This window comes from Malaya genurostris, chromosome 2 (assembly GCF_030247185.1).
Source record: "Malaya genurostris strain Urasoe2022 chromosome 2, Malgen_1.1, whole genome shotgun sequence".
Taxonomy (NCBI): Eukaryota; Metazoa; Arthropoda; class Insecta; order Diptera; family Culicidae; genus Malaya; species Malaya genurostris.
The window spans coordinates 208,447,747-208,461,418 of NC_080571.1; the positions used below are offsets into that span (position 1 = coordinate 208,447,747).

At 42.0% G+C, this 13,672-nt stretch overlaps 1 protein-coding gene across 1 annotated transcript; it reads right to left on the bottom strand.

Annotated features, from left to right (window-relative positions):
- Positions 1-254: 254 nt before the first annotated feature.
- LOC131427311 (ATP-dependent DNA helicase PIF1) lies at positions 255-2,753 on the bottom strand. Its single transcript, XM_058590383.1, has 3 exons — positions 2,390-2,753; positions 1,533-2,278; positions 255-1,478 (listed from the first exon to the last, which is right to left on the bottom strand). Exons 1-3 carry the CDS (start codon positions 2,571-2,573, stop codon positions 414-416), a joined length of 1,995 nt encoding a protein of 664 aa, XP_058446366.1. The 5' UTR covers positions 2,574-2,753; the 3' UTR covers positions 255-413.
- Positions 2,754-13,672: the final 10,919 nt, after the last annotated feature.

Consider the following 13,672-nt stretch of genomic DNA (forward strand, 5'->3'; position numbering starts at 1 on the left):
TTTACATTTGACGCACAACTCTTCGCTTAACTTTTAATCCAGAACCACAAGCTTTAGATTACTATTATGAATTTTGGATTTCTATGATTACTAATGACTCCGAAATAATCGAATGAGGAAGTATACAAAGAGAGTCCCTTTAGTCGTGGGTGATCGACATGTTCGAGGCCGATCGGGAAGGAATCCCAATGTCTGTAGGATCAATGCATCAGATAAGAGACAAATTTCAAAACTAATTTAATTTTACTAGCATTTATTGAATTAGTGTTTATGTCGTACAAATGTAGCTTAATCAATATTCACTTTAAGTACTGTTTCTGGAAATGAATCTAAGTATTCTATGATACTGAAAATATTGCCTAATTGATTGTATATCGTAAATAATTTGAGACTCAATATTAAATATGTATCACTTAACTGATTGTCACAAGTGGTTTATTAATCAGCGACTTCGTCAAACCCATGGCGGAGAGTGATTTTTTCAAACCACCGGCATCCTTCTTCTTCTGCCCCACAGCAACCGGCATCATTAGGTCACGATCGCGAATCTGACGTCTTAGATCCCGATAGAACTCCAGCACCGTCGGATTCGCCCAAACTTGCTTACCATCGAAGTCCAACACCCGGAGACTGTCTAAACTTTGCGCTCGACTCAATGCCACATAAGCCTGACCGGCTTCGAACACCTTCGAGAGAGACATTTCGACACAATCCAGCGTGAGGCCCTGAGATTTGTGGATCGAAAAAGCCCACGCTAACTTCAACGGCAGCTGTGATCTGCTAACGATGACCGCACCGGCTGTTTTGATGGACCACTTCTCCGGTTTCACGAGGTATTCTCGTTTTTTGAATTTAACAAGCGGATAACCTTGGACATAATCTAACACGACACCTCGAGCTCCGTTAACCAGTCCCCCGGCTATGTTAAGATTTTTTAGTAGCATTACTTGGGCACCTACTTTTAGCGTAAGTTTTCCTGGAGCTTGAACTTGTTGGTCCAATTGTTTAGTCATATAAGCATCGCTATCAGTCGCATGATAAGTCTTTTCCTCTCCCGATAAATTGTTAAGCTTCGATTGATTTATCAAATCTGCGTCGTTGGTGTGCGAACAAAGCTGTGTCGCGAGTATTCCTTCCACTTCAATCTTCTGCTTCGAGGTGGCGGTCAATCGGTCACGGATTTCGCTTGTTATGCGACCGATTCTAATACTGTTCAGTATGGAAATAAACTCCGGATCTTTTTGACGATGGACAACCGTTAATTCGTAGCTGTTTTGAATACATTCCTTCCATGCTTTAGTTTGGAAACAGAAGCGAACCACCGCCTGTTTATCGTTGTCCTGTGAAAAGGCTCCACGAGAAAATTTGTCTTGTTTAACAACTGGAGGTAATTGAAAAAAATCGCCACACAAAATTAACTGAATCCCTCCGAACGGTTTGTCACTTTTTCGAATATAACGAGCAACGGCTTCAATTTTCTGCAAAAGATAATGTTACTTCCGACTTCTTCGCATACTAAATTTCAAACAAACCTCAAAGTAATCGCCATCAACCATTGAAATCTCATCGATGATCAACCGTTTGCACTTTCTCCAGATTTGACTAGAATTTGGTCGCGATGCCATTTCGTAACACCGTTGCAGTTCCGCCTCTCCGCTTCCGATGCCAGCGAACGAATGCAACGTGGTGCCACCAATCAAGCAAGCAGCCACCCCGGTGGAAGCCGTAGCCACCGTACCGTCCGGAGGAAGTGTTGAAATGATCTTTCTCAGTAGAAAACTTTTGCCCGTCCCGGCTGAACCGGTGAAGAAAACACTTCGTCCGGACTTGCATGCATCCATTACCAACCGTTGCTGCTCGTTTAGCACCTCGGATTCTAAATTTCCTGTCAATGGCGAAGGTGTGTACAATTTCTTCGGAGCCGGACGGTCAGCTTCACCGGAAACACGTTTACGCTTCTGTGGTGGTGAAGGAGTGGTAACAGATCCTTTACCAACCGCCAGTTTGCGCGCACGAGACATTTCCGCCGTGGTAACCGGACTAATGTCGTCAAACTGATTAGCCTTGTCCGATAGTAAATGGGCACGAGTCTTTTTCAACAATTCTTCTTTGGATTCTCCATTGGATGTCGCTCCGGTGGTGATTTTGATAAAAATTATCTTCAGAAATTGAACCAGTAGTCCCGGCGGAGCATTGGACAGGAACAAAGTACATTTTTCCTCGTTAAACCGAATGGTTGCCTTCCCTTCTACCATAAACTTTGAATGGACGTTAATTCCTGTTGAAAATTGCTATTAGTTTTTGAACAGAAAATATTGACTATAATTTGCTTCTCCAGATAGATTAGCATACATGATCCACATTTGTTGACAAACTATGCTGTTCATACCTTTTAGCTTCAGCTTAATTGGTTTGGACTTCTCGGTCGAAATCTCCAGGAACATTTCCTTTAAAGTGTTCCGCACTATCCGAAGAGTAGCTTGTTTATAAGCAATCTTTTTTACAGCAATACCTTGGGCATTTAACCACTCGGCATTTGCCACGCACGTCAAACTAGCATCATTCGGATCCATCCCACAGTGAAACAAATCGAAATGGTATTCAACTAGACTACCTAATGAGACAATGACTAGTAATCACTTTCAATCCTTTTTTCTAAAAGCAATGCACTGCTTTATGTATAAATTACTATCAAAACCAGAATTGATTGCATGAGATCAAAACCTAATCAAGCTAAACGAATATCAACTGCCCAAAACCTGGGCGTTTTTGACATTTTTCAAATTCGCGCTCGCCGCGTTGCCAGTTCATAGAAAAATAAAAAGAAATCATAGGGCTGTGTCAACCAGGGTTGTCACATTTAAATCTTTATTTTTCATGAGAGAAATCTATATAATAATAATATGTTCACATGAACTTTTCAGACAGCTCACTTATAACCACAAATTCACCTTCACCATTTTGAAATAAGATTTTTATATCACGAAACACCTACTCTCGAACAGTTTTAAATACGATTCAAACGATCAGACAAGTTCCGTCAACGTTAACGAAACTTCACCGGTTGTTCATACCTTCATTTTTGAAGCGTACAGTAAATCAAGGATCATGGATCATGGTATTATTGCAAATGCACATGGTAATTTACATATTTTCAAAGTATATACCCGAATAACGAATAGTGTTGTAACAAAACCTTCCACAATTTCGCATTGACCATAGAGAAATGTTTTAATGTATTGTTATATACTATTCAATTAATTGTGAACATGCTTTTTTTTCTATAGATTGTATAGGTTGTTAAGTACCGTAACAATTCAAATCATAAAATTTTCTCATACATGTTTTCTTGGAAAACAATCAAATGTATAGTTTGCATATTGTTTAAAACACCACGTGTACAGTAAATTCGTAGAAACAATATATTGAATCGTTGGAAATGATAGAAATCTTGTCAAGATACAATTAAATGTATTGTAACCCAATATTGTGAATCAATTGTTTATACTGTACAATCAATGGTTTATTTTACCCGTGAAGTTTTATTAAAATGCTGTCTTTTTTGCAGCTAAGAGTTGAAATTACCATGCACATAGTTGTATTCAATAGTAGTAACTGATTTTAAAATACTATTGAATTTTACCATAAGGTAGTTCATAGTATGGAATAATATATAAGTTGATACTGAATCTTATTCTTTTTAGATCCTAACTTTTACTGAATAAAATGCTTCGGCAGTAGTTATGATCGATATTTAGGAACTTTTCGCCAAATTTTAACTAAAACAAATTATTGAGGTCTCATATATTTATTATTTTTAAATGATAAGACATTTAATGATTGACTAGTTTTATATACCTGACTATTTCCAGACATTCGCTAGGATTTTTTTCGGTTAATTTACCTCTAATTTCGTTTTAAAATATTATTGAACGATACACTTGTTGGAAGCAATTTATGATTCGATGTTCCTGTTACCGGTCCTGGAAGTTAACTTGTGATTGACACCATTTTAATAAAACTCTCTTGTCATCCATCATGTCATATCATTTTCTGTAGATAGGAGAAAAATTACGAAAAAAAATCGTAAGATAGTTTGGTATATTTTTTATGTAAATATTTTATGAAAGATGTTCAACAGCTACATTTATTCGCACTCGACAAGGCTCTTAATTTGTCATAATATGACGGCTATCGCAATGAAAAAGACTGCAGCGCTTTTTGGAATATGACGAAAAGGATCAAATGCTTATAAATGCACAAGGAATCCGATCTAAACGACGACAGCTCGTAGAAGATAAAACTAGTTGAATCTGAAACGCGAATTACCAAGCGGTTTCCACGTTTATCACTCAACTCTTTGCTGCAACCCGAAACTTTCGACTTTCAAACAGAATAGTGATATCAAAGAAAATCTTTTTAATCACATCACAATAATCGAAAGAGAGAGTGATTCAAAAGAAAAACTGTCACTTGCTTATACACCCTATTGAAAAATCAACCGAGAATATAAACAGGCAGTGTTACCATATTCACAGATTTTTCTTTAAAACCACAGATTTTTTTTTGCTAAACAGATTCTACGCCACAGATCACAGATCTTTTCCAATTTCACAGATTTCTAACAATTCTTCCTGTCACATCACAAACGATAAACAGACTTTTCAACGAATTGTGTTTTATCCTTTGTCAAGACGTAGAGCGGTATTGAGCTAGTCTCAAATTTAATCAGTATCTAACGGAAAAACAGATTGAAAAGTTGACATACGAATGCAATTATGTAATGAAAACCACAATAATGTTACCGCAGAGCCGAGATCATATGTCTATTTTCTGATCTGTTTGCCCATTAGATGCTGATCATGTTTAAAATTTTCAAGTTGAAATACTGATTTTAATATGGCAGAGCTTGATTGTGGTATGTAAATAATTCGATTGTCCAGCGACAAATGGGTCTAGCTGCTGTTGAAAGCATGGACAATTTGAAAAAGACCAAAAATCGAATGTAAAAATGTAAAATGTAAAAATGAGCTTGAAATTATTTTGAAATAATTCTTTTTTCTTAAAAACAACCAAAAATGTATGATTTTAACAAACGAAAGCGTAAATTGAAACAATTTTTCATTATATAGGGGATCGGTATCAGCGCTTTAAATTGTCACGCACTTTCGGTGAAAAAGTCCAATCCAAAAACCTCATATTCGTTTCCATCCAAACTAAACGAAGAGATATGAAACATTTTCATCGCTCGCTGCGAAAGAAGAGAGTATCACTGTTAAGTCACTCGTTCCTGTATGACAAGATGAAAACAAACTAACGACTGCAGGGAGAATCAGTAGAATTTCAATTCTCATTCTTTCCACAAAAACAGACATCCAACTAGAGATTTAAATTTGTGTAAGAAATTTAACGGTTGTTTTAAAAAGCAATCACCAAGTAGCAATTCTCCTGTAGAAGCGCTTTGAGCAGCATCCCTTATGAGCTCTTGCGTTCGAGCTTCTATACTATGGTAATTCATGCATGCGCAATGGTGATTACTAACGGATTTTTACTTGTATGCTTTACACAGCTTTTTTGAAACAGTTTGTACCAGCTTGGATGGCTGTTCTCTGTGTTCTTTCATCGATATATTGATAATCTGTGACGTTGAGCTAAAATATGATAAATTACACTACAGAAGCTTTTTAGAAACCAAAACTTGAACAATACAGAACACCAACATACTACGGGATTTTTACTGAAAACCGAAAATGATTGAAAGGGCAAATGAAAGAAAGAACACAATTTCCTGTTCCTCTTATGTCGTTGACTAGACGTAGATCTCGTTATCATAATTTGTAAGCACAGCTGAGGGTGACATTTATTTTCCGTCATTTTCGTATATTTGCAGTCAATGAAAATGACATTATTTTTAGTTCGGACCGGTATAGCATGATGCCTTTCACGCAGCCCATCTAGGTTAAATTCTCAACCCTACACAAATGGTCAGGAAGTTTTTCTGACCCGAGAGATGAATGATCTTAAGGTTAAATCCTCTATAATCGAAAAAAAATCGGAACAAGTTACTACCTTATTGTTAATTATTACTAAAAAAAATTTAAATTTAAAGCACATCAAAGATTAACTTTATCTTTTGACCGTTCAGTTTAAACTGATTTTTTTTAATTGAATAAAGGGGTAGGGTCTACATCATGAAAAAAAACATCGTTTTTGCGATTTTTTTTTCAGAACTATCGTCCAACAAAATAAACTCGAACGTTTTGCAAAATACAAAGCATCATTCGAACAACATTTAGTATTTTTTCCGTGGTAAAATATTGAGAAATGAGTAGGTGTAGAGGTGTTTTTGAGGACGTTTCTAAAAATCATGATTTGCGGTGTCCACTGCATTTCAGCGCAGACTATTCAGATGTCAACAAATCAAAGCAGCATAGACAGAGTAGATGTTTTCCTAGACCCCAACGTTTCTATTTGATTTGTTTTTTTTTTAATTTTTGGTGGTAGTTTAAAGTCGAAACTACGGTTATCCACGAAAAAATCCGATATTTTCAAGCTGTAAACCCCCCCAAACAAACAAACAAACAACCAAATCAGAAAACGTTGGGGTCTTGTATTTTACATGTAAAAAGCGTGCGCAAAATTTGAAAAAAATGGTGCAGAATTTTTAAATAACGATGGACACGAACTTTCAAAAATTGCTTTCGAGGAAAACACGTTTAAAGGAATTACTGTAGGGAGCCCGTAGGGTCTAACATTTTCAAAAAATCATATATTTTCTTTTGAATTTTGTTGTAATGAAACATTTCAAGAATTTTAATGTGGAACACATATTTGTTTTCTATATACAGGTGGAAACTAGAAACTCAAGAAAAATACACGTAGAAATGTTGTCTGGTTTTGAACAATTACAGCTTAGTCAATTTTGTATCAGTTATTAATATTATGTCACCATTTGATTGGAAATATTTCTACGTATTGATTTGAATGTACACAGCCATGTATTTTTAATTGTATATCATTGAAATGTTGATGAATAGCTAGCAGTGTCCTATTTTGTCTGCAAAAAATCGCCGGCATACCGGATTTCCCTGCCATAGTCGACGGTTTAGAAGGAGTAAGCGATATATCAGAGGGAAAGCATCGCTCTGATTGGTCAATCGAATCAAAAGCGAAGCTATTAGAAGCAAGCGAATCTATAAATAGAAGCAAAATTATAGCTAATGTTTCAGTCCTACGCGTAGTATACTAGAGGTAGGTTGTTGCTAGACAGCAAGACAAAAAGTGCCATAAAACGATTTGAAGCTTTAACTGGTATGCTCTGATCTGGTGTCATGCAAGATCGGATGAAATTCCATGTTATGTCGTTTCGCCTGAGAAAATGACAACTACCCCAGGGTAAATTTTGAGTGCATAAGATTAATTTCTAATTCATATAAGATGAACTCGATTGATGATGAGATAAAGTTCATCGCTTCAACCAAAATCGCAGAAGGATAGTAATGGTGGAGAAACGCTATAAAAATAACTGCTTGCGTACAAAACTTGAACACAAGTTTAGCGAAGAGAAGCTTAAATATCGATATCCGTATCGCAAGCATGTACAAACATATAATTGCATACATTTGGGCTATTGATGTAATTTCGTCAGCTACAAAACAAATACAAATCACGACTATTAGGTTATTATTATTATTATTATTTATTTATTTCGGTTTTAACCTATTTTAGGTCATTCGCCGACTGGCTGTGGGGGAAATTCTACATTGTATTAGCCTAGCATAATATACTAATATGAACATTGTCTCATTATGTACTCTAGTGCTGGTTGGTCCTAGTTCTGTTGGGGCCGCGGGAGTCCTCCCCACGAGCCCTTGCGGGTGTGGCGGAGGGCCCGCGATGGGTGGTGGTGGTGGTATTCGTTCGCGTACAGTTGTCGGTAGGCTTGTTTGCTTGGTGTCAGGTGGTGTGGCCACCTGAATACTCTCCATCATCCGTTCTGGATGTGGCAGAGGGCCAGGATGTTGTTGAAGATGAAGTTGTTGTGTTATATGGACCCGAGGAGGTTGGCTTCCTTGAGGAAGGAGAGTAGTGTCTGTTCCCTGATTGGGTCGTTCGCCAGAATTTCACGAATGGAGCTCGGGAAGTTGATTTTTTCTCGTAGGTCTTCGTATACTCTGCAGTTCACTAGGATATGTTCTACTGTTAATCTGGTGTTGCAGATTCCGCAGATGGTGGGGCTGACTTTGGAAATGGTATGGGCGTGTGTCCCACTCGTAGGCGTGATAGTATTTTTTGTTCGATTCTGTTGTTGCGATCGACCCATCGGTCAGGTGAACCCTTAATTTTCTGGGTGTGGCCAGGTTGATTACGCCAGTGCGCTATGAAGTGGTCGGTGGCTATTCTTTCGAAATAGTTAGCGATATCGGATGCCGGTACTTTTTTGGTGTGGAAGGTTCGCGATCGTCGGCCCAAGGCGGCTAGACGGTCTGCATCTTCATTGCCGCGTATGCCGCAATGGCCGGGTACCCAGCATAGTGTTGTGAGTGGATCGCAGTTTTGTTCGATTTGCTGTACGTAGGGATGCCGCGATTCTCCGGATTGTAGAGCTGAGATTACGGATAGAGAGTCCGAGAAAATGACAGTGGGTATGTTTTCTGGTTTTTTTAAAGTGGCGATAACGATTGCCTCAGCCTCCGCCGAAAAAATAGAGCATGATGGGGGGAGGCGGAGTGCGAGACCTGGTTCGGTACCACTGACTCCGATTCCAACGCTATCATCCAGTTTAGACCCGTCTGTGTATAGTCGGGTGTGGTTGGTATACCTGCGATTGACTAGTCGGTTGTATCGTTCTAAGTTAGTGCTTGGGGGATCTCCAACTTTGATTAGGTGGGAGAGACTAATGTCCAGATTTGGGCCGCGTTCGAACCACGGACGGTCTGTTACTCTGAGTAGTCGTGCTAGTTTCGGAAGGCGGGTTCCTGCGAAATTCTCGTATACGGTCTTGGCCGTTTGTAGGAGTCGTTTCCTGACGTCTTTTCTAGGAAGCCTAGGGCTCGCCTAACGATGGCTACTGCTGTGGTCCATTGGAAGGGCAGGGTGCCGGCTTCGATACATGTGGCTTCTGCGGGCGAACTTACTCCCCAAAGTTTGAAGCGATTCGAATCGCTCCGTGGAACAGTGGGGATAGTGTGCTTACTAATTCGATCCAGTTGCTGCTGGTTAGTTCAATGCCGTAGAACACCCGACTTTGTATGATGGCCTGACAGATGCGTAATGCGGTCTGTCTGTTGCATTTTTTGTGACGTGACGTGAGCCTTTTCCTGCTTTCGCAGTCCTTTTTTACCTTCTGAAAGTGAGGCTTGAAGGTTAGCTTACGGTCGATCATTACCCCTAGTATGATTGGTTGTTTTTTAAAAGGGATGTTTGCTCCGTAGAGTTTTATCGGTCTATCCGTAGCTCGGTGCTGTGATGCGCAGCAATGTGTATATACGCACATTGGTGCGGAGATGTTGAATCCTACCGAGCAGGCCCATTTGCCTACGGCCTTGACTGCTGACTGTAGTTTTATCCTTGTGCGAGCAATTGTTTTTCCGATAGACACTAGTAGGATGTCGTCTGCGTAGACGAATATGTGTATGCCTTTGGGTAGGGTCGCGAACATGGAGTTCATGCTGATGAGGAACAGCGTGACTGCCAGTACAGAGCCTTGCGGTACGCCGTTGACCTCATTAAATTGGCTGGACAGGTGCCCGCCAATCCTGACTTTGAAGTTTCGCTTGTTAAGATACTGTTTGAGGAAGAGACCGAGATTCCCACGGATTCCCCACTGATGCAATTGTCGTAGGACACCTTCGCGCCAAACGGTATTGTAGGCCTTGGCAATATCTAAAATTGCGATGTCTATGTGCGAGCCGTCTGCTAGTGCTTTGTTGATGCAGTTACCCAGGCATTCCATGTAGATGTTGGTGCCTAGTCCCTTCTGGAATGCGAATTGTCGGCGGTCCAATAAGTTACATTTTTCAAGGAGGGTAGTCAGACGGCGGTCTTTCCATGATTTTTGCGGAACAAGGTAAGAGGCTGATTGGACGAAAGTCGCTTGGAGATCTGACTCCTTGGCATCTTTTGGGGATGGGGACTACTACCGCGATTTTCCAAGCATCCGGTATGGGAGAGCCTTCCCAGATTCGATTGAAGGCATCCAATAGTGCTCGTTTTCCTACTGGGGGCATATGTTTGAGTAAAGGGTAGCTGACGTCATCGATGCCTGCTGATTTACTGCGTACCGCTCCTAGTGCGGCTGCTAGTTCGGTAGCCGAGAAGGGTTGATTGTATGCTTGTCTCGAGTTTGGTACGGATGAGGTGGGGGTGATTTCAGATTCTATTTTTCGCTTCATGAATGTGCTAGGAAGGGATTCGTTAGACGAGAGGCTTTCGAAGTATTTGCCGATCTCGTTGGCTATGTCTATTGGATTAACGATTAAATTCCCGTTTGCCATAAGGGAGAAACCGTTTTGTCTCCTTTTACCGCTCAGTGCATTTACTCTTCGCCACATTTCTGATGTCGATGTGTCCGGACTAATCCCGTTCAAAAATTCGTTCCAGCTGTCAGATTTTGCGGTTGCTACAGCTTTCCTTGCTTGGTTCCGGAGCTTTTTGTATTCTGCGGATCTTTCCTCCCAGTGTGGGTTGTTTGGGGCAGTTCTTTTTAGTGTTCGGAGGGCTTTGCGTCTTTCTTTTAGCACTTTTTCCACGTCTGGATTCCACCAGTGGACGGCACGGTGCGGCGGAGTTCCACTAGTTTTAGGTATGCTGCTTTCAGCCGCACGGACTATGATTTCGGAGAGTTGCTCCGGTGAGTATTGACGGTCGCGATCCAGCATATCAGAAACGTTGTCTTCGTAGGAAGCCCAGTCGGCCTGGTCATAGAGCCATCGTTTGGGTCGTGAGGTGGATGGGGGTGTGCAACTGTAAGTTATCTCGATTGGGAAGTGATCACTGTTTCCCTTGTCGTGCGCGACCGACCAGCCGCACGCAGTCGCGAGTGAGTTTGAGCATATGGTGATGTCTATTGCGGAGGAGGCGCGTCCGCGTAGGAAAGTGGTGTTTCCGTCATTCAGGATAATTGAATTGGTCTCTTCGGCAGCTTCTAGGATGCATTTACCACGATGGCAACTCTGTTTTGATCCCCAAAACGTGTTGTGGGCGTTAAAGTCACCCATTATTAAGAACGGGCTTGGTAGTTGGTTGATGAGTTTTTTTAGTTTGTCTTTCATATCTTTAACCTCCTTAGGGATGTAGATCGATACGATGGTGCATGGGGTAGGGTATGAAACGCGCCGAGCTAATGCTATCAAGTCGGTATCTAGAGTGACCGGGTCGGAGGGGAGGTCGGTCCGGATGCCAAGCCCGATGGTCTGATAAATGTTTGCTCCACTCTTGAGGTCCCATAGGTATCGGTTGCTCAACCATGGAGATGGGTCGGTGTCTCTTAGGCGGGTTTCTTGAATAGCAAGGTATAGAGGGTCGATGCGTGATGTCATCATCTGTAAGTCGCCTAGATTTGGCCTTAGGCCATTGATGTTCCATTGCACGGCCAGTATACAGTGTTTTTGCGTGTGTGATGAGGTTGATCGGTCGGAGTTTGAGCTGGAAGGGGTGTTTTTTCCTTTGTTGGTGTTGATGTATGGCTTGGTATGGTTCCGAGGCAGGTTCGGGTTTCTCCTTTCGTTGCGCTTTCTGGGCCCGTTCGATGTTTCTTCTACCGATTTGTAGTCCGTGGCTGGTTCGCGGGTGTTCCAATTTGGCTGGTCAGTGATGTGGTTGAGTGCATAGTTTGTTTGCTCGTCGTTCTGTATGTTGCTGATGTAAGGTTTGTACCATGAGCAGCCAGGTATCGGGCTGGGTTTGCGGTGGCTGTCGGTGGGTGCTTTGGATGTCTGGTTTTCGTAGGGTTTGGTTAGGAGGTGTGGTAGTAGGCAGTCGGGTGTCTTTCCCTCGGCCCCCCGCCACGCGGGGGCGCTGGGAGAGTCCGGAACGCCGGAGATTTCCCTTGAATGTCTTGTGTGTGATGGTTGCTGGTTACTCCCGAGTGGAATGATTGTTTTTGGTGGTGTTGTTTTATCGTGGCTAACGGTTCTCCTGCTTGTTCCCTCAACGGTCGTTGGGGGACAGTAGAGGGCCACATGGTCAGTCGTCGTCTGGCTGGTCGATGATGTGCTAGTTGGTAATGACGGGGGTAGACAAAAATGTGGGGAGCTTTTTGTTGGTATATTGTAATTGTTTGTTACACTTGCCTGGGGGATACCCAGGTACCCGACGTCAACAGCCGCCGGAGGGGCATCGCCTGGTGGTGGGACGTCTCCGGACGGGGTCGACGCGGGTGTGGGTGTGCTTGTCGGTTTTATGGTGTCTTTTTCTTCCTTCTGGTGTCTTGGTGTGGGTGGTTTTGTTGGAGTGCAGTTCGGTTTGTTTGGGTTGCTATCGTGCATCGTCTTTTGTACTGTTTGTTCCGTTTAATCAGAGATGTTTGCCCTTAGTGTTCCGTAGTAGTCTCCTTCATCACTTGAGTTGGTGCGTGTGGTTGTTGTGGAGGCTTTTGGTTCACGGCTTAGACGTGATCGGCTTTGTTTCTCGATTGTTGAGTCGTCGCGCTGGATTTTTCGGTTCGGGCTGCGTGATTTTCGATCCCTTTTGGTGTTTTTTCCTTTCAAGTAGCTTCGGTCTGTTTGGTCGTCGCGTTCGTTGTGCTGCTTGCTGTTGTTAACATCAGTGTCCATGGCAGTTGGGAGGGCGGTTGGTTTTTGGTTCGACGTAGGGCTGTTGGGTTTAGTTTTTTCATCTATCTGTTGTGTTACTTTGGTTCCTTTATGCTGGGTGGTCTGTTGGCTGATTTCAGTAAAAGCCAGTCGCAGGATTTTCATCTCGTCAAGGACTTGGTTGAACTTGTCTCTAGCTTCTGCCAGTTGCAATTTTAGAGAACTAATTTCGCGGTCTTTGGCGTCTTCGTTTTGACGGTTTGAGTTGCTCTGCCGGAGCTTGTTTATTTCTTCTCTGAGTACTCTTATTGTTCTGCCTTTGTCGTCAGATTTGGAATTCAACCTATCCCCAAGGGCATTGGCGTAGCTGGTAGTTCTGTGTTCTTTTTCCACGATTGCTCTCGCTTCAGGGAAGGAGATGTTCTTCGAGATTTTCACCTTTATGACCTTTTCTTCCATGATGTATGTTGGACATTTGCGGTGCCGGGTGGAGTGTCCTTCACCACAATTGATGCACTTGCTATTTGCCTTACATGGCTCTTCTCGGTTGGTGTCGTGTCTTTCGCTGCAGTTGAGACATGTCGTTAGTTGTTTGCAAGAGCGACTTCTGTGGCCGTAGCGGCCGCAGTTGTAACACAACATAGGTCGCGGGAAGTAGGGTTCGACCCTGGTGCGTACTAGGCCGATGTATATGTGGCTAGGCAGGTATGATCCGGGGAAAGAGATAACTGTGAGGGGTGTGTTGGTGACCTTACCGTCGACCATTTTGGTGATTCGTCTAGTCGCTATCACGTCTTGATCGCTAAATTTTTCTGTCATTTGTTCATCTGTCATGCCCATAGTGTCTAGGTCATAGATGATGCCACGTGTCACATCCAGTGTGGGGTGAGGGATGATTTCTACGGGTTGTCCGTTTA

What these genes read in the sequence shown, in the direction of transcription:
- LOC131427311 (XM_058590383.1), bottom strand. Translation starts at nt 2,573, where the DNA reads ATGGATCCGAATGATGCTAGTTTGACGTGCGTGGCAAATGCCGAGTGG. An exon ending in AATTAAGCTGAAGCTAAAAG is followed by an intron (nt 2,279 to 2,389) that starts GTATGAACAGCA and finishes AATTTTCAACAG; the next exon opens with GAATTAACGTCCATTCAAAG. An exon ending in TTGATGGCGATTACTTTGAG is followed by an intron (nt 1,479 to 1,532) that starts GTTTGTTTGAAA and finishes TATCTTTTGCAG; the next exon opens with AAAATTGAAGCCGTTGCTCG.